General features: G+C 33.1%; 1 protein-coding gene across 3 annotated transcripts in view; it reads right to left on the bottom strand.

The window, feature by feature from the left end:
• Positions 1-2,288: 2,288 nt before the first annotated feature.
• The window catches only part of LOC125074628, an 82,305-nt gene continuing 63,619 nt past the window's right edge, over positions 2,289-20,974 (bottom strand). For all 3 annotated transcript variants that reach the window (XM_047686000.1, XM_047685999.1, XM_047685998.1), the window contains one exon: positions 2,289-3,446. In XM_047686000.1, coding sequence (XP_047541956.1) covers positions 3,254-3,446 — 193 coding nt within the window. In that variant the 3' untranslated portion in view covers positions 2,289-3,253. The remainder of the gene's footprint in view (positions 3,447-20,974) is intronic.

Genomic DNA, 20,974 nt, shown 5'->3' with positions numbered 1-20,974 from the left:
AATAAATTTACCAATTCATTATAGATTATAACTTTATTTATTCATGTTTTAATTAGTAATCTAAATTCTAGCCCCTACAAGAAACATAAAACTTATCATTTAATCACCCTTTACTAAAACTAATTAAAATTTAATATTCATTGAACTACATTAATTTAAACAAAAAACATTTTTATTCAATATTAAAGATAGAGATACACTATCGATAGTTAAAGTGTTAGCGATAGTATTGTTTTGATCAATACTATCGATAGTATCGATAGCTCCCCATGAGCAATACTATCGATAGTATTGCAAAAACCTTTACGTTTAACATAAATTATCGATAGTCCAAAACTATCGATATTATCAATAGTATCGCTACTACCAATAGTATTGCTTACAGAGAGCTAGCGATACTATCGATAGTAACGCCGCAATCAATAGTATTGCTCACGGAGAGCTATCGATAGTATTGATCAAGACGATACTATCGATATCCTGAATAGTTTTCGAGGTCAACTATCGATAGTCTAACTATCGACAGTTCTGCAACGTTGTTGTTAATTTATCAGTTTCTGAAACTGATATTTCAAACGATCAGTTATATTGAACTAATCATTTATTAAACTGCATTAGTTTAATAAATACAACACTTCGATCTTAGCTAAAGATCGAAGGAAAACTTCACGAAACCTGCCTGTGATGTCAAATATTTTATGACATCTATCTTCAAAAACTCAACCGAGTACGGTATAAATTAAAATCCTTTTGGTGGAATACTAGTCGATTTCAACTATACTTCTTAACAAATTTAAAATTAGGAAATATATCGCCAATAATAAGGTGAATAAATAATGCAAGCTATTCAATTTCTAAATATTTTATTTCTTCTTGATTTAGATTTTTTAAACTTTAGAGGAAACTCGAATACCTACAAAAGTACTAAGAACAGATTCCATTAAGAAATAAAACCTCAACCTAATTATTTTAAACCACGTTGAAGATACAAAAAATATCGACAGACAATAAATTACATTTCAAATATATTTAAAAAATAAAATAATTATGTACTTATTGATAAACATTTAATTATTCTTAAAATACACAATCACATATATACTACACAAATATTGTCAAATACAGGAACTTCGCGCAGTAAGAACTAACCTTATACTAATTCATTTTTAAAATTAAATCGGACGACATTTTTGTTTTCAATTCATGACTTATATTGAACTCAAATGGAAGAAACTACTTATTCTATTTAATACATATGTGACGACTTGAAAAGAAAATATTAATATATTTTTGTTTTAAAACATTCGCCAAACATGTTTTTCGTTTATTCTAAGCTCTACAATAATCTACTAAACTTAATTTAAAAAACTGGCAATCTAAGTACTACTAACGCCATCTAGTATTGAGTAGAATTATTAATTAAAAACTACCGATTTTTAACGAGAAGTTTCAAAAGGTTAGCAACATCAATTTCTACTGCTATTTGAATATTAAATTGATTATCATATTAAATGTTTAACAAAACCCTTAAAGTTGTTAAAATTATTGATTTAATTTCGCTGCGCCATCTTTGTTTAATTAAAAACAGCTGTTTAAAAAAAAAAACAAATGTTAGTTTATTGAAGATAATTTACAAACTTAATTAGATTAGTATAATTAAATCGTGTACAATAATTGTAGATAATAAATAAATCATCCATTCTATATAATCTGTTACTTACATTATATACAATATGTATAATAATTTAGAATATATTTTTAATCTACAAACCAATGGCAGTGCGATCAGAAATAACCATAGGCTAAAAATATTCATAAAACAAAAAAAAAAATCTACTTTAATCTCAAAAGCAGCATTAATAGTAAAGATTTAGGACATTTCGTTGTTTTTTTTTTTAAATTAAGATACGGTGCTGTCAGGAAAATACAAAAAATAATTATTAGTTTGGAAGACCACAGCGTCACACTTATGCACTTCAATGCATAAAACATTAAAACTATTTTTTGCAACTTTCAAGTACTAGGTAACATCAGGAAATTATTATGTCAAAAAATTATATTTACATTGTTTAAGATTTGTATTAATTAACTGTTTTAATATTACAAAGCGCGTGTTTAAGTTTTTTTTTTTTTTTGTACCAAATGTTAAATAATTTAATAAGTAAGCAAATGTTACAATGACATAATCCAATTAATATAATTTTGCGAATTAAGTTGAGTTTTTCATCTGATATTTTATTTCGTTTTTAAATCTGATCAAAGTACAATTTCTAACCGCCAAAGAAAAATGTTTTTTACAGAAGCGCTAACAATTATCATGAATAAATTATGTTCAAATAGGAACGAAAAGAGTATTCTATGTCTATATAATAAATAATAAACATAATAAATAAGATTTTTACTATTGACTATATTTTTTTAATTCTGTAATTTAGATTTAATAAAGCCTTAAGCCTTATATTTCGATTATCACTTGGGATCGATTTAAATAATTCTGAGACCTGGTGCTACATAGGGCAATGTTTATAAATTAAATGTAAACATTTATGTGACATTTCAATATCAGTCAAATAAATTTGAAAGTAATTTATACAATATTACACTAATATCTCAAATAGTATAAAACAAAGTCGTTTCCCGCCGTCTGTACGCTTAGTTCTTTTAAATTACGTAACGGATTTTAATGCGATTTTCATTCATACACAGAGCGATTTAAGAGGAAGGTTTATATGTGTAATACAGAAAACAACTAATATCTGTGTATTGTTTCTATCCAGTGTGCCTAGTGCGTTTTTTTTAACTTATTCGATAGCGTGAACGTTCACTGTGATTTGTCAAATCATACAGCGCCATCTAGTGACAGATATCGGAATCACATTTTGTAGGTTTGAGTTTATTTATTTCGCTGTTAAAGAGCATCGAACATCGACTAGCATCTCAAAGTGACAACGTTATCGCTCGTGAGTGCGGACAGATATTTTTACATGTTGAAAAGTGAAATTAATGGTGAAGCTGTACCTTCTAAGTAGTTTTCTGAAGTTCGTACTAAGCATTGATTAGCAAATTTGAGGGTAACATTGGGCCTTTTAGCACTAAGGCATGGAATTATAAGGTATATTTTTTTGACATTACGAATTATTTGTTATAACTATAATGAGAAAGGCTAAAATAAATAATTGATTTATCAATTTTCCAAACTTATGTTTGAACTTTATTGCTTTGAATTTTCTTTATTGCTCAGATGTTGCCATATTTAATAAGGGAGATTATCTCTTAAGAACGCCTGCTTCATGTAACCCCTCCTCAGACATTTCCCCCACCAGGATCGCTGCGTGCACATCTTGACTGGTTTCAGTATGAAACATTTCGTCTGGACAATGTTGAAAAACAGCTTCCCGACCATGTTCGAAACTGACGTATCTGCAAGTTTAAGACACGCGCGAAATCTGAAAAAAGAAATGTTTTTTTTTTTATTATACAATTTTGGCAAAGGTCAAAAGTTTTAAGTCTTATAAATTTTCTATATCTAAAAAAGTATAAACCTGATACTTATATAAATATTATTTCGTTTGTACAATTATTAATCTGTGAAAAATCTAGCTAGAATTTGTTTTTAGAATTGTTCTTCAAATTATTGATTGAAGTAACATTCGTATTCTATCTTCAAATGCGAAGCGTTGATTGTTTATTTACGCCCTTTGAACTAACAATTTTTTTTCTATAATAGAATAAATACTAAAAATTTGCTAAAAATACCTCCCCATACAACATCTTTTTATAGTGACTCATTTACAGTCCATTCAATTCGTCTTTGGAACTCTCTTCCACTAGAACTAAGACGTGCACCAACTATTACTTCTTTTAAAAAAATTATAAAAGAGCACTATCTTGCTTCATGAAGAAATACTGCAATTCAATATTTTATTTATTATGTAAGTATCTATAGTATGTAAATGTATATATTTATAATGTATATGTATATTATATTGTTATATAATTATATATTTATGGAATATTTATTTATGTATCGTATATATACACATATATATATATATATTGTATCTATTTTTTATGTATTAAATAATTTGTACACCCCTACCATCCTATCTCTCTCCTCTACCAAAGGTTGCCTGGAAGAGATCGCTGCTTTAGCGATAAGGCCGCCTATTGTACATTTTTCTTTTCTTTGTTTTTGTTGTACTCCTATTATTTTTGCCTATATTGGTGTGCAATAAAGAGTATATAAATGAATAAACATTGGACAACATCACATACGTTACTCTGATCCCAATGTAAGTAGCTAAAGCACTCGTGTTATGGAAAATCAGACGTAACGACGGTACCGCAAACACCCAGACCCAAGACAACATAGAAAACTAATGAACCTCTTCTACATCGACTCGGCCGGGAATCGGAACCGGGACCTCGGAGTGGCGTACCCATGAAAACCGGTGTACACACTACTCGACCACGGAGGTCGTCAAGATTCGCGATAGTTTCGCCAGTTGTAACTAAACTAATTTAATAATTATTGATATTATAATTATTTGAAACGGAAGCGTGTAACAGGAAGTTGAGAAAGACGCGCTATTTGATTTGACTGACAAACGCGTGGTGTTAGAGTTCATCCGATGGTACCAACCCATGTTCCGAGGTTATATGTTGTTCATCAAATCAAATCAAAATATACTTTATTCAAGTAGGCCTTTACAAGCACTTTTGAATCGTCATTTAACAAACTATATTAAGTGAAGCTACCACCGGTTGGGAATCGAAATTCTACCGAGAAGAAGCTCAGTAGTTACTCTTTTTCGACATCTAAAAATACAGTCATGTTAGTTAAATACAATTATATATGTATGTTATATATCCTGATTGGAAGTTCACTAGTATTAACTCCACGCTTAATATAGTTGATAGTTGTCAATGTTAGATATGAGTGACATACTATGCGTCATCTGAAAGGCACTTTTTTATTTAGTTTGTTTTATCTCGGGATGTTACAATTTTAAAAAGAAAACAGTCGATACCTACTGCAGTGAGGGTAGAATCGACTTAACGGTCAGCTAAGGTAGGTATTTTATTTGTTCCGCAGTTACTTATTCATTATCATCATCAGCAGCCTGTAAATTTCCCACTGCTGGGCTAAGGCCTCCTCTCCCTTTGAGGAGAAGGTTTGGAGCATATTCCACCACGGTGCTACAATGCGGGTTGGTGGAATATACATGGGGCAGAATTTCGTTGAAATTAGACACATGCAGGTTTCCTCGCGATGTTTTCCTTCACCGCCGAGCACGAGATGAATTATAAACACAAATTAAGTACATGAAAATTCAGTGGTCCCTGCCTGGGTTCGAACCCGAAATCATCGGTTAAGATGCACGCGTTCTAACCACTGGGCTATCTCGGCTCCTTACTAGTTACTTATTACAAAATCATAATTTAAAAACGCTATAAATAATAAATTTTAATAACTAAACCACTTAAGTGGATTCATAAAAAGTCTCGACAACAAAATCAGAGGAAATTAAAATAATGCTGACAAAATATGCGATGAAATCCGTAATAAAAGTCTCAGTAACATTACTATTACCACCATAACACCACCATAAAAGTTTACTATAAAAACGATTTCGATCAATTCGTCGGCATTTGAATATTTTCGTCAATATTTTTCTGGTTTAAGCCGAGTACAAGATTCCTTTGATTAAAAAAAAAAAAAAAAACTAGAACTGTAAAAGTTTAGAATGATATTATATATACTACGTCACAGAAAAAAAAACAATGCTCAATATGAAATTCGATTACGCGATTTTTTATTATCTGTGCATTCAAAATGACCGCTATTTTACTACCGGCGCCGCCTGTCATCGTTTCGCGCCAAATTTATAGCATGTGTCATAAATTGGCGGGAAAGTGCCCGCGCGACGACGTTAAGGAATGAATCTTTTTAATGTTTTAAATTAAGGAAAAGATTAATCTACGATTTATAAGTTTATTTAATTGACATACTCTGTAATTAATATGGTAACGAGTAACTATTGAGTTTCTTGTCGGTTCTTCTCGGCAAACCTACTTTCCGAACCGTTGCGTTAAGTTCGATTTATGGATCGAAGTAGTTAAATTACAGTCTTACACATAAGCCACTGCTCTCATGGGGTTATATAAGCTTTAGTGCTAAAGATTTCCCTTAAACCTGTTTTGCGTTAGCAAATTTGACTAAGTTTTTTAAGGTGTGTTTGTTATTTTAAGTAACTTCTAATTTGAAGGACATGTTGCACTCTTGGTGGTAGGAGAGCTTACCACTATTTTACACGATCATGATAAAATAAATACGATTGAATATATATATATATATATATATTTAAAATAATATCAGCAAACAGCATTTTAAGGAATTACCCTCCAAATAAGCCTTAAGCATTGTGGAGTGGGGTCGACTATCGGCCAAGGGGTCAGGACCGAACCTGCGACTTTTATCATTGCTAGGCGCTTTTAAACTTTCAAACCAGCTTGTGGCGATAACTTCAATCCCCAATAATCAGTTTTCTATCAAAAGTAACTCTGGATGGTCTTTAAGTTGGAACTGAGTACACTTCCCTCGGAAAGCACGTGAAGCCATTGGAGCTTGAGCACTTTCTGGTCGTATCACACTTTTGCACTGTAAAATGTCATACGTTGGCTGGTTTCCTTGAGATTGGAAACGGTGCCGGAAATCGGTCAGGACGTCATCATAGTTCTCGACGTGAAAGCATGAGGAATAAATAAGCTGACATACGCATAAATAATATTAGTTACGATATAAGTACAACGCTACCCAAAGAGGTCATATATATTTTTATGCAATTCGAATTTTAAAAAATGACATCCATTCGAAAACAGACTATATATAAGTGCAGTAAATGGCGGGAAATATGCCATTACGTCAATAGCACGCGTCAAGTGCAGGGGCTGGAGGGTGCTTAACGTTGCATCGGATATATCGCCTTCGACCGGGTTTTGGCGTTTTGCCTTGTGGAGGAAAAAAAAAGGAAAAAACGTCCTGTCTTTGGACAAGTGTTATGGTTTTCGTATGCTTGTCGTATTTATGATCACTTGTAAGAGTTTTTGAAAATCGATTCGATTTGTTTTTTGGTCTGGTAGCATTGTGATTAAGCATATTGTTCTTAGACTGCTAACGACCAAGAGTTTATTACAATACAGATGTATCCATCTGATGGTAAGTGGTCACTATCACCCATATCGACATTAAAAGAAAGAAAGAAATGTTTATTTAGGACTCAGTATTATAAAAAGTATTTAAAAAAAATAACGAATAATTTTGTAGATTGAATTACTACATAATTAAAAAAAAAAAAAAAAAACAAAACAATAAAGGTAATAAAACGAAAAAAAAAAAGAAATTTGGTGAGCTAGCTGGTGATTAGTAATCGTGTCGTAAATAGGTGTATCATTCAGCTTCCAAGTTGGCTTCCAAAAACCCAACGCTGATTTTCAATGGTATCCTATGTAGTTTAGACATTGGTGCTTCAAAAAATATTAACAATTCAACATCGCCAACGCGCCACCAACTTATGAAGCTGGTGTTCTGTCCTTTGTATCTGTAACATTGATCCTCCCACCCTTTCAACCAGAACACAACAATACTAAAAATTGCAATTGATAGAGTATCTGAAAAGTGGGTGGTACCTACCCAAATGGACTCAAAGCCCTATCAGGTAGGTATTAAAATTCTCCTGAATTTGAATTTAGAATGTGTTTTCTATCGATTATGGGCATAGACCACGAATATGGTTTTACATACATTTCACATTAACAGCCGGTAAATTTCCCACTTACAGGCTAAGGCCTCCTCTCCCTTTGAGGAAAAGGTTTGAGCATACTCCGCCACGCTGTTCCAATGCGGGTTGGTGGAATACACATGTGGCAGAATGTCGTTGAAATTAGACACATGCAGGTTTCCTCACAATGTTTTCCTTCACCACCGAGCACGAGATGAATTAAAAACACAAATTAAGCACATGAAAATTCAGTGGTGCTTGCTTGGGTTTGGACCCGAAATCATCGATTAAAATGCACGCGTTCTAACCACTGGGCCATCTCAGCTCTAATATGGTTGGTAAGTTCTAATTCAGTCTAAGATGAAATAAGTCATAAGTCTGTTAATGTCCCACCGTTGGGCTCAGAAATCTTCTTTTGAGGAAAAGTTTTGGGGATTATTCATCACACTGCTCCAATGCGGATTGGACACACAGGTAGCAGATTTTCATTCAAAACGTGCAGGTGTCCTGACGATGTTTCCGCACATCATAAAACGCAAGTAAAGCAGGCGACATTAGTCTAGTAATCTCTTCTTATAGCTGGTATGGAAATCTAGTTTACTAAACAAGTTTAATTTTTCTAAAGTGCTCCAGAGACCCTCATCTTAGGAGACCTAGAGGGATCTGGGGTTTTCCTTTCGGACAAAATCAAAAAATCTTTTTTCAAGTAGGCTCATAAAAGCATTTTTGAATCGTCATGTTACAGTAGAATCAAATGTAAAGCTGACGTTCGGAAAGCAGATTCTACCGAGAGGAACCGGCAAGAAACTCAGTACTTCCTCTATACCATTTTAATATATAGCTCATCTAGAAATAAACGAACAGTAAGTCTTTTATATAATCTTGTATTGAGTAATATGTTTTATTTATCAATGTTTTATAGTCTTGAGCTTTAAATTTCTTGATTGGCCAAGTTTTGAATAACCGTGGAATCTTTTAGAAACGAATAACCATTACCGTCTTTACAATAGGACACATGGGGCACGTGCCCAGGGCCCCCATCCCGAGAGGGCCCCGAATAATCAACAATTTCCTTCAAAGGTTGAGCACAAGCTCAAGTTGACTGCTATGTACATTTTCGAAAGTGATATATGTGTATGATTTAACAAACATATTTATCAAAAAATGTTATTGACAATAGTCGATATTGAAATTAGAAAGACGTGCTCGTCATCATAGAAATAGATATACAATAAAATAGCCATAAGATTGTACGACCAATTTAAGATTCCAACGAATTTACGAAAATTACCGCACCGTTTATTTGAAACTATACTTAAGGCCTGGCCATAAGCAAATTATTTGTTTGTAAATATCTTCCAAATGGGCCCCAAATTCATGGGTGTCCAAGGGCCCCAGCATAGCTCGTGACGGCTCTGCGAATACCGTGCCTCAGGAAGGTTGTATTAACTTAGCGATTATTAATAAGAAAGTGTAATGATTCTATGTTGAATATTTGAAATTGAATTTAAATTTGCACCGCACAGCCTTACCCTTGGTCTTGCTATGCCATTATGATGAACAACTCCAAGATCACAGATTAAGAAACCTTACTAATGTCTCTACGACGCTTACTGAACCTTAAAACCTTTTTTACAAGAACCTTTACGGACGTCCAGTTGAATAAACTCAAATGTTTTTATAGGCTCTTCCGAATACGAGACCATTTTAACTTTTTTTGCATAAGATGGTGCTAATGGACCATCATGGATTTTATGGACCACCAGATGGCGAGTGGTCTGATCTGTATCAGTGTATACATTGAATGATTTATTTGATACCAGAGTCACGGGCTTCGGTCGCGTTTAAGTTAGTTAGGTGTTAGGTATAAAAAAGTAGCCTACGTCGTTTCTTGGATTTCAAACTTGCTTCGTACCAAATGTAATTTGGTTTAGCAGTTTATCTATGAAAACATACAGACACTTTTATTATCTTAGTATAGATAGTGAATATTTATCATATACGTCGTCAGGGTTACAGTAAAGTACATAAGAACTATTAACATCACGCTAGTATTAGAAATATTTTGCCACCATCTTGTTTTGTTTCGAGAGGTGTGAGAGGGGGGGGGGGGGTCTAATCTTAACAGTTCTCAGTGCAGTGTAAGAATTCGGCTTACAAAAACATTTAGTTTTCTCTGGTCAGGCGTGGGAGAGCGCGGATTAATGGCGGCTGACAAAGCGTTGCTTTTTGCGCTTAACGAGCCCTTAGTCTTGGCTTCGTATGCACTTGTACATAGAGTAGCTGTGTATAGAGAAAACGTTCTTTATCGTAGATTATTTTTATCGTACAGTGTACTTGTTTATTGGGAATATGTTTAACGTCATATATAATGTAATGAAAAATCAAAATTGAAGCATTGAAATAAACACTCATTTTATTGGCTTAATTTATTATTTGTAAGCGAAATTAGAAGGCGGTTTTATTTGCTCTATCTAGTCATCGTATTGATTTAAATTTATAGAATTATATCTATTATAAAGTACCATTAATGAATTTAAGTGAATAACCATTTCTAATTGTATGTTTTCAATCATTTTTGCAAGAAAAAATATTTGACACAAAGATCAAAGATTTTCTGTTAAATGTATACATTTAATGCAGTTCTGTGTTTTATCTACTCTGCATTAATACCGCGACGACCTTGTCGTTTTCACTTCCAACATTTGGACGAGTACCGGTCAAGTTGTAGTGTTGTGCTCGTTTACGATAAAAACGATTTCGATAATTGATAATTTACGTCTCACTTAAAAACTATTTTATTAATAATGCATATAATATTTATATATTAATACTAGCTGAGCCTGCTTCTATAAATTTAACCAATAGCAAATAGTGAGGTGAATTAAAAAACAGTATGTCTTTTCCCAGAACTCAAACTATCTCCATACCTAAATTTCATCTGAATTTGTTCAGCGGTGTAAGCGTGGAGAGGTAACAGACAGAGTTACTTTCGCATTTATATAAGTATATATTTACAAAACAATACATAATCTTGTAATAGTTTAATTTACAAAATAATTACAGAAAGACTATGGTCACTTTTTTTAAATAGGTTTGTATGCCATCTGATGGTATGTGTTCACCACCGTTTGACGTCAACGCTAAGAATTAATTACATATGTACAAATTAAAATCAAATATGTAAAGCTTATGTACACTTAGACCGCGTATATATCTTTTTGTTTCTCATGGCGAAAAATTTATCCATAACGAAACCGATTACTGAATTCAGTGTACCATACCATACCATACCATATCATACCATACAGTATAGGTACCATATAATATAATTATTAAATAATGAAATGAATCCTAAATAATATAAAAATATTATCCTATGTCTATTTCTGTACCCCGCCCCCCATAAGGTAATGGGTTACCTCATCAAATATTCCACTACCAAACAACAATATCTATGTGTTCCAGTTTGAAGGGTGAGTGAGACAGTGTAACTACAGGCAGGATATAACATCTTAGCTTCCAAGACAAGTAGCGCGTTGATGGAAGGAATGGTTCAAATTACTGACAGCACCAAGGTGTATGCGCCGTGATGACCATTTAGTATGATCACTAAATGATATATTTAGTGTTATAATAGAAACTGGATTAAAAAAAATTACAAGACACAAAAATATATATTAGTTAAAAAAAAATTATCGTGGACGAAACAACGGGACAACACTGGTTATCGACACGGCACCACCCTTCGCGTATAAGTGGCTTAGTTACGGTATAAGAGCTGCCAAACAGCGAATCAATGCGGGTTACAACTTAAAGAACAAAAGAAGGATTACGTCCGATCCGCCCGAAAAAGAATTAGCGAAATGCCCGCTTTATTTCTCTTTTTTTTTTCTTTTTTTTTTTTTACTCGTTAGCAAAGGCACAGGCGTAAAGGTATTCGTCCCGCATGTCTAGTTTTGTTTCGTGATATGTTTATTTTAGAAATGGCAATTTAATTGCATAGCATAAAATAAAGTCATTAAAAGTTATTTCCATTTGAAACTATTGAAAAATAAGAAATTCAATTATAAATTGTAATTAATTTTGTATAGAATTCGTGCATTGTAATCGAAATTTAATAATTGTTTATTTGTAGTTTTAAGTCAGTTTTAAAAAAATATTTTTTGATTTATTTGTTAAATTTTTGACGACTTTTTACTAATGTGTTTGTTTCCCTAATTATAAATAAATAAAATTAAATATTTTTAAATCCTTTGTTTTAAATATGAAAACAAACACTTCAAGTTTAACAAAATGCTTTCACACAATTTGATACTCGATATCTTTACGCCCTTGTACGTTCTCTTTACGTTCTTCAACAACACTGGCCGTTTTTAAGACAAGTTGACACAAAAATCTTTTGTGTCGAGACGTTCGAAATTCGAAAATCGCGCGCGCTTGAATAGACAGGTAATGGCGCAGAAACCATAGACTAAACAGGTGTCGCTTTTTTGTTTTCGGTTCATTTTATCTGTGGAAGAGTAATTTAATAGATAATGATTATTTACAAATAGAAAGTGACCTCTGAATGTTTTGATTCGATAAAACGATAACCGGTTACTATTACGTTCGTAATTAAATTTTATCGCACATATTTATAAACAATAATAATGTAGTACAATTCTTTATACGTAATCAATTTGAATAATAACATTATTTAGTGTGTACTAGTTTTTGACCGCGGCTTTGCTGCGTGTAAAAGGAGGTCAGACTATTTCCCTTTCCGACAAAAGACAAGGTTTTTGCAAAATTTCATTATGAACGGTTTCAAAGTTTGGATTTAAACGCGTAACACACAAATATACAGAATCACTTTCGCAATAATGTTAAAGTAATATTAAACATTAAAATCTAGGAAGTTACGTATTTTTAAAGTAGTATTATTTATATATCTTTAATAATGTATTTTTAATCGAAAAACCCTCAGAATGACAACATAGACTAGTATAATTATAATCAATAAAAAAAAAAACAAAATGTCGTTTCCCGCCAAAATATCTCAACTGTCAATAGGCGCCATCTTAGCTTATGGTCGCGTTCCGTTATCGCCACGCTTCAAGGGATTTATAATGTGTGAATAATGCTCCCGAGGTTAAATACACGGCTGACAATACATAAATTATGAACGTCAAATAAGGGTGGGACTCTTTGTGGTATTATCTGTAACTATATCCGAGTTTATTCGCGCGTAAAGTTTTCTTTTGTCGGGAAATTTGTAACGTTAAGATTAATGGCGAATGACCCAGTAGTCAATATTAAAATGTGACCGCTGTGGACAGGGGGTCGCTACTACCGTGATACTAATATATTTTACAAAATTAGGGGTTGTATTTACAACTAGTTAGGGGGAGAAAACTTTTAGGTACTATGTTGTTTTCTGTACTAAGCATTGATGGAAAATTACACGGATGTCGACCGCGACTTGACTCAAATTTAAAGAGTACGTCGACATGTGTGGTGCATAGTCTATTACTTACCTTGGAGTTCAAGCTTGTTCCGTAACGAATTTCATCAAATTGGGTTCAGTGGTTTGACCGTGCAAGACCATCAGACAGACCGACAAAGCTAAACATTAGTTTAGCATTTATATCAGTTAGGACAAGAATATATGCCAATAATTTTGATAAGATGATTGCGAAGATCCAATACGCGACGCGAATAGGTATTTCCAAACATGCTTTCCCTGTCACACAACTCGGCCCGGCCCGTGTGCAAATCAAATCAAAATATACTTTATTCAAGTAGAATTTTACAAGCACTTTTGAATCGTCATTTAACAAACTATATTAAGTGAAGCTACCACCGATTCGGAATGTAGATTCTACCGAGAAGAACCGTCAAGAAACTCAGTAGTTGCTCTTTTTCAACATCTAAGAATACAGTAATGTTAGTTAAATACAATTATAAATGTATGTTATGTCTCCTGCCTGGAAGTCAACAAGCATTAACTCCACGCTTTTTTATCATCTATATAATCTTGTATCGAATAATATGCCTTCTTTACCAATGTATTTTTTACAAATTACTTGAATCTTTGAAACGGCAAAGTTAAAAATGTCTGTGAAAGAGACAGTTGCAAGTCTTGGAGGCGAACACATAAAATTGCTTTTATAATTATTGTTTCGGATAACCTTTACGGAATTAGACAATTTTTGGCCTCAAGAACAGGCTCATTAAAGGTCTTCTAAATCTTCCTGTTATTGTCGAATTTTGAATTGAACGAGAAGAACCGGATTAAAGTCAGTAGTTACTCTTTTCCATTTTAATTGCAGAGTATGCCAGAAAATTTAAATGAAATTAATAAATATCCTGCCTAGAAATCAACAAATACTGAGTCCACACTTTTTTATCCTTAATACAATCTTGTATCGAGTAATATGCCTTATTTATCAATACCAATATAGGAATCGAATCGAAATTTCATCGTTGCTGTTGAGTCGTTTTTCTATTCTACTAAATCAACAAACGAGATTCGGTTCGACGTTGGTTCGTAATAGAATCGAGATCATACTATAAAAATTTTAAGTAGAATTAGCAGTCTCCGTGGTGTGTTTCGAGTTAATTATTGCACTCTACAGGAAGGACGAAGCCCTATTAGTATTAAAAGCTAAACTCGTCTTGGTGACTGATAAATCTGAGACAAACCGGCTATAAATACAAAGTTCAAATATTTAAAGAATACAAATCGTATTCCTGCTTCGGTAAGTAACTCGACGATTCTCCGAATATCGAAAGATGCAATTTTTTTAGCTGTGGACCGCCCGCTGAGAACATTGCCGCGATAAGAACGCAATGCATGGATTAAAAGACGAATACATATTACAAGTAAATACAATTCGACTGTTTTTGATTTCAAAAAATATATATTTTTGGGACGAACTGCTTTTACCCCTTAGCTGATAGAAGTTGTCACGTTAGGAAAAAGCGTTATAACGTTTTCGCTACCGGGCGAGTTTCTTTATCAAAATTAAAATATACTTAATTCAAGTAGGCTTTAACAAAGCCAAGCAAAGTTATGTAGGTTTTATAAGCAAATAAATACACACTAACTAATATTATAAGTGCGAACGTTTGAACGAACGTTTGTTACGTCGGAACGACTGAACGGATCTGCATGATATTTCGTACAGATACACTATAATCTTGAATAGCACTTAAACTCTACTCCAGTCAGAAGAAGAGAAAAGCCAAATGAACAACATTTGACAGCGAATTGACGCGATACCATTGGTCGAGAGCTCGATTAATCTATGATTTTCACTGTGGATTTGCGAAAAAATGACGTTTTGAATGTCGACGAAATTGTTATCTGAATTTTGGTGATAAAATTAAATTGGAAATAAGTGTTTAAACGTAACAGTATTGTATTATAAATAAAGATATATTAATCATAAACACTTAGCAGTGCACAATATAGCTGAGTTATTAGCGAATCTCATGGAATACGTATCAAAGGTTTGTTTATCTTTACTCCTACTTCGATTGGAATAGGCTATAAGTTTTTATTCCGAAATGTACCTACACCTTCAAACACCCACTCGGGAAGCGAACGAAAATTAATAATTTAAGGAATTATAATTAATTGTTTGATATAATTTGTTTATTTATTTTACAAAATACAAAAAACATAATTATAGAGTTCAGCAAAGGTTACGTTTGTTATGTATTTGTGTCAAGCAATGTAAACACGTTTATTACTAGTTATCGAGCGCGTCTTCGCTCGCTTTTTAGGGGTTTGTCGGCAGGTAAACATGACATTAACAGTCTGTAGATTTCCCACTTTTGGGCTAGGCCTTCTCCCTTTGAGGAGAAGGTTTGGAGCATATCCACGCTGCTCCAATGCGGGTTGGTGAAATACACATGTGGCAGAATTTCGTTGAAATTAGACACATGCAGGTTTCCTCACGAAGTTTTCCTTCACCGCCGAGCATGAGATGAATTTTAAACACAAATTAGGGGCATGAAAATTCAGTGGTGCTTGAACCCGCAAACATCGGTTGAGATGCACGCGTTCTAACCACTGGGCCTCTTGGTCGTCTGATGTTGAGCATTAACCCTATATCCTTTACTGAGGTTCAAGTTTGTTTCATACAAATTTTCACTTTGTATGAAACAAACGTAGTGCTCGACGGTAAACATGTTTTTCGTAACGCGCCAAAAGATATATAACTTCTATGGACAAATTTCTTGAATGGTAGATGTTACTAATGGGATCACTTTCACACCAAAGAGACACTTAAGGACTAATTAGTAAACTATTTAAACAATTTTGAATTTATTTTTGACGAAACGTAATCAATATGATAATCTTCAATACTTCTACAAGTCGTTTTTACGATTCAATTTCAATTTCAATCTGAACAAATAAAACGGACATTCCAAATTTAAAGTAATTCAAACATAATACATAAACCAAACAGATCAGAGTTGACATCCAAAGAGTATGTATAACCTGAGATTACTAATCAACAAAATTAATAATGACGTCTGTTTATTTTATAATTGTCAGCACAAACGCAAAGTACACTGACATCTTATGTATTAGTATTGCAAGCCGATTTTTGTCCCAGTGGTCATGGGACGATGGCTTCACGTAAAATATCGGTTATGGTCTCATTTTGAAGAGCTACGGCAGTAGACGTGCAGAAAAATAAAGAGGATTTGATTGCTTTTTACTAAATTGTTACAATTTAGCATAGAATCAATTCCAGAGACGGAAAATGGTTACCGTATGGTTATAGAGCGACTGTTTAAAAAAAAATAAAAACTTGTTCAGTAGTGTGTACACCGGTTTTCATGGGTACGCCACTCCGAGGTCCCGGGTCCGATTCCCGGCCTAGAAAAATTTCATTAGTTTTCTACGTTGTCTTTTGTCTGGGTGATTGTGGTACCGTCGTTACTTCTGATTTTCCATAACACAAGTGCTTTAGTTACTTACATTGGGATCAGAGTAATGTATGTGATGTTGTCCAATATATACAAATTTGAAGTAAATTGATATCGACAAACTCCAATTCTAATGAACTATTTAAAATTAAAAATTTCATTTAAAAGAGGGGTCACCATTTTGGCGCCAAATATAGATGACTGACTTGCAGTTTACAATGAAATGAAATCAAAACGAAACCTGTCATAGGTTTCGAACTTCCTAAAAAGTCACTAGTTTTAAAATGTCATATAATTTAAAAAAAAAAACGTCTAATTCCTTCTTTTTTTAAACCTGAATTAAATCATTAAAAAATACAAGCGCCGGCTTTTAACAACTCGATCTCTTAAAAAAAAATCTCTATTTATTAGTATATCATTAAAACCGATCTACGATTTAATCTGTGGAGATGAATTAAAATGTTACACGTCAATATCAGTTCTATTCCCGCGCTTCAAATGTCAAAGTTGCATTCCAATTTCGAATCGTCTACGGACGTTCCCGCCGTTGTAAGCAGGATATTTTCGGGCCATAAAGACGTTGTAAGGTCCTGTTGTAATATATATATTTTTTTATCTTCATCGAAAAAGTTACCGTGAAGAAACTTTTAGTTTTATCTGTGGTTTTTAATCTGTGTTTTTTATGACACTTGCGTCTGGTTATAGATTCGAATTAACGAATTACATTATGATGATGAAATTAAGATTTGTTTCCGTAACATTGATTTGTTAAAAGCCAATCGGCGGGACTTTTTATGAAATTGCATTCGAAATTTAAATTGTCAGAGCTATTTGTAACTTCGTTTCCTTTAGTCGTATCCTGTATTGCTGTTCAATGTTAGAGTGATAGCAAAGGCATAACATCTTGGTTCCCAAGGTTGTTGGCGAATTGGCGACGTAAGGATTTACAGCTCCAATGTCTATGGGCGGTGGTGACCACTTACCATCAACACTAATTAAGTAGTTGCATAAACTTTATCATAATTAAATGTTAATTAATTAACATCTGTTAGAAGATCAGATAATTAATTATTCCCTTAAAATTACCGTTAATAAATTAAGGTTGAACTATTTAAAATATTTAACTTTAAATGAACTCAAATACATAGCAATTATTGCTGACACTATTAACAAAGACAAAAAGATCTGAGTATTTAATGGGTTGAATAAAAATGAAATAAAAAATACAAATTAAAAATTAAATTTGGACTAAGGGCCTTTGACGTTCAGCCAAATGCCAGAAAGAGTGGTTTAAGGAAGCTTAAGATGATGAGGGCAGAGCAACCCTGATCATAGTACTATAGTACTGTAATACTAACTTATGTTATACTTAAGAAAAATTTTTGGTTACAAGTGGTTATATTTTTATATGTATATAGAAAAGAAAAAGTTCCATTAAAATCCGTCCAGCAGTTTCGTCATGACGCTTAGATGACCAGTTCGTTTTTTTTAACTGATGGTAAGTCACTGTTGCATGCATCTACTACATCGCCAAAGTGCCACCAACTTTGGGAACTACGATGTTACTTCCTTGTGCTGAAGTTAAACTGTCTCCTTCCAACTTGAACACAACAATACTGAGTACTGCTGTTTGGCGGTAGAATATCTGATGACTGGGCATCTAGACGGGCTTGCACAGAGCCCTACCACCAAGGATTTACAACATCAGGCAGATATTCTCAACTAACTCAAGCCAATTGCACAGGAGACATCATAGTGCACAGGTGTGTGCTTACGCACACACAAGTGTAATTCCCTTACGTAACGGTAATACGAATTAAATTAATGGATACGGATAATATTTATGTAATCCTAAAAGCTATGAAGTAACGGCCTGCAAATCCACTGCTGGACTAAGGCCTCCTCTTCCTTTGAGGGGAAGGCTTGGAAGTTATTCCAGGATACACATTTGGCAGAATTTTCTTGAAATTAGACTTAAGTGTTTTTGATGATTTCTTGAAAGATTTTGTATCTTCGATCTTCGAGATCGACGGTGATTTACAAAATCATGAAAATGATCGGTTAAGAGACACGGTTTCTAACTATTGGACCATCTCGGATCTTAAAACTAAAATCTACATAAAAAAAAAAAAAATCATCAGTGGCCCATTCGTTAGCCTGCCTATATGATGTGAAAAAGGAGGTTTTTAATAAATTATTTTTTGATCTAAGTTTATATTAATTAGCCTTCATAAGTCCCAATCAGTGTGCACAACAAACATACGGACGGTTTCGGGGTTAATTTATAGTCACCAATTAGATAGTATGAGATGCTATCGGTGTTTTCGTGATGGAACGAAAAAGAAATGGCGTGGAGTTGTGTGACACTGATGTTTTTGAAAATCGAATTCTAGAATTGTTTTAAAAAATGACTTTTTGTTTTTGAATATCGAACGACTGGAACATTCTAGTGATCGACTTATTGTACAGTTACTTGATAGTGATATTTTTAAAAATCGAATGTTTGGTTAGGTTAGTTTATTTGATTCTTTTGTTAGTTTACATTTTTTTAAAATAGAATTAAGGGACATTTCAATTAATTCAAACCAAAAAAATTATAATAAGACCTAAAAAAAAACGATTTAAAATAAAAGACAAATTATATCCGCCCCTTCCCTTTTTATTGGCTGTTTGTTACATTCTGTTAATTGACTGGGAAATTAAGCTAGTAGTCTGCGATATATGTGCTTGTCGACCGCGGCTTCGCTCGTGTTGTAGGGGTTGATCGTCAGGTGATCGGTATAAAAAAACCTACGTCGTTCCTCGGGGTTCAAGTTTAGCCTTAGGTTTGGCCGTGAGAGCGTACAGACAGACATATAGAGTTACTTTCCCATTTATATTTTTACTTTCTTACTAAGTTTCTACTGAGTTTCTTGCCGGGTCATCTGAGTAGAATCTACATTCCGAACCGGTGGTAGCTTTACCTTTAATACAGTTGTGTAAAAGATTTAAAAGTGCTTGTAGCCTACTAGAATATTTTAATTTTTTTTATTTTTTAATCCAACTCGAAACTGATATTTTATATCGGGTTCCACTCCATGCATTCCTGTTCCCGATACGCCTATCTTGTTCGGCGACACGGTGCTGATACTTTTTATTATTTCTACTTATTTTATTTCACGTATAAAACATTTATTTTTATTTTTATTTTTACAGACGTTGCCCCGATAACGACTCTATTAATGTAATCAGGGAATTTTGGTGTTTTTATTTCGAATTTGGAACTAGGAATGCAAGGGATCACTTCCCTACCGATATAGACAAGATATAATTAATTATAATTTAATGTTGTTACAATTATTAAGAAAAATATATTTTTAAAAATCGAATTTAAATTACATTTTTGTAAACGACACATTGTTACAATTATTTAGTATGGACTATATTTAAAAATCGAATATGTTAGATACCCTTTCTTAAGCTATATTTAAAAATCGAATATTCGAATTCTTGAAATCGAGTTATTATTATAATCGACTTTTATACTTTGCAGACTATGACAATTTTAAAAATCGAATAGCGGAACATTTTGATATCAACTTATTATAATTTTTAGACTGTAATTTTGAAAATCGAATGTTAGGAACATTCTGGAGTTTTTACTTTATAGACGCAACCACGATAACAACTACATTATAACGTAAGATTTTATCTTTTTTTTTTATTTGTGACGTTTGAATGCAAGGACGTCAGATAGACTAGGTCTTAGGATACGGATAAAATATTATAATTATGTATTTGGTGTATGAATTAAAGATGAATTAAATAAGAGGGCATTTCGTGGACTTTCGTGACTACATTTGTAACGTCAAGTGAAAGGTTTCGTACAAAAACTGTCTCAACAGTATGAGGTATATGAACGATTTCTATAAAAATATGTATAGTTTAATACATACCTATAAAAATAATATGGCGACGCATGTGTTATGGTTAATTCGAAAATTATTTTTTGTTATTTGTATATATTGTGTGAAACAAAAATGTGATATAAATGCGTAGGCAAGATATTTTGAATTCGCTGACCAAGATTTCCTATGACGTTTCACCGCCATCTTGAAAAAAGGGGGTACAAAATGTCTCTTTGCGATAATTCAACTCACAGACATGATAAGAAAATTCCGACTAGATACTTTTTCGTGGGATTTTTTACGATGTACAATTTAGGTCATATAAAATTTTCACCTAACGTTGATACTGGTTTAGATATCGAAAGAAAAATAAAATAT

This window comes from Vanessa atalanta, chromosome 28 (genome assembly GCF_905147765.1).
Source record: "Vanessa atalanta chromosome 28, ilVanAtal1.2, whole genome shotgun sequence".
Classification (NCBI taxonomy): domain Eukaryota; kingdom Metazoa; phylum Arthropoda; class Insecta; order Lepidoptera; family Nymphalidae; genus Vanessa; species Vanessa atalanta.
The sequence above is the reverse complement of the archived record's forward strand: the minus strand, read 5'-3'. Positions and strand labels throughout refer to the sequence as shown.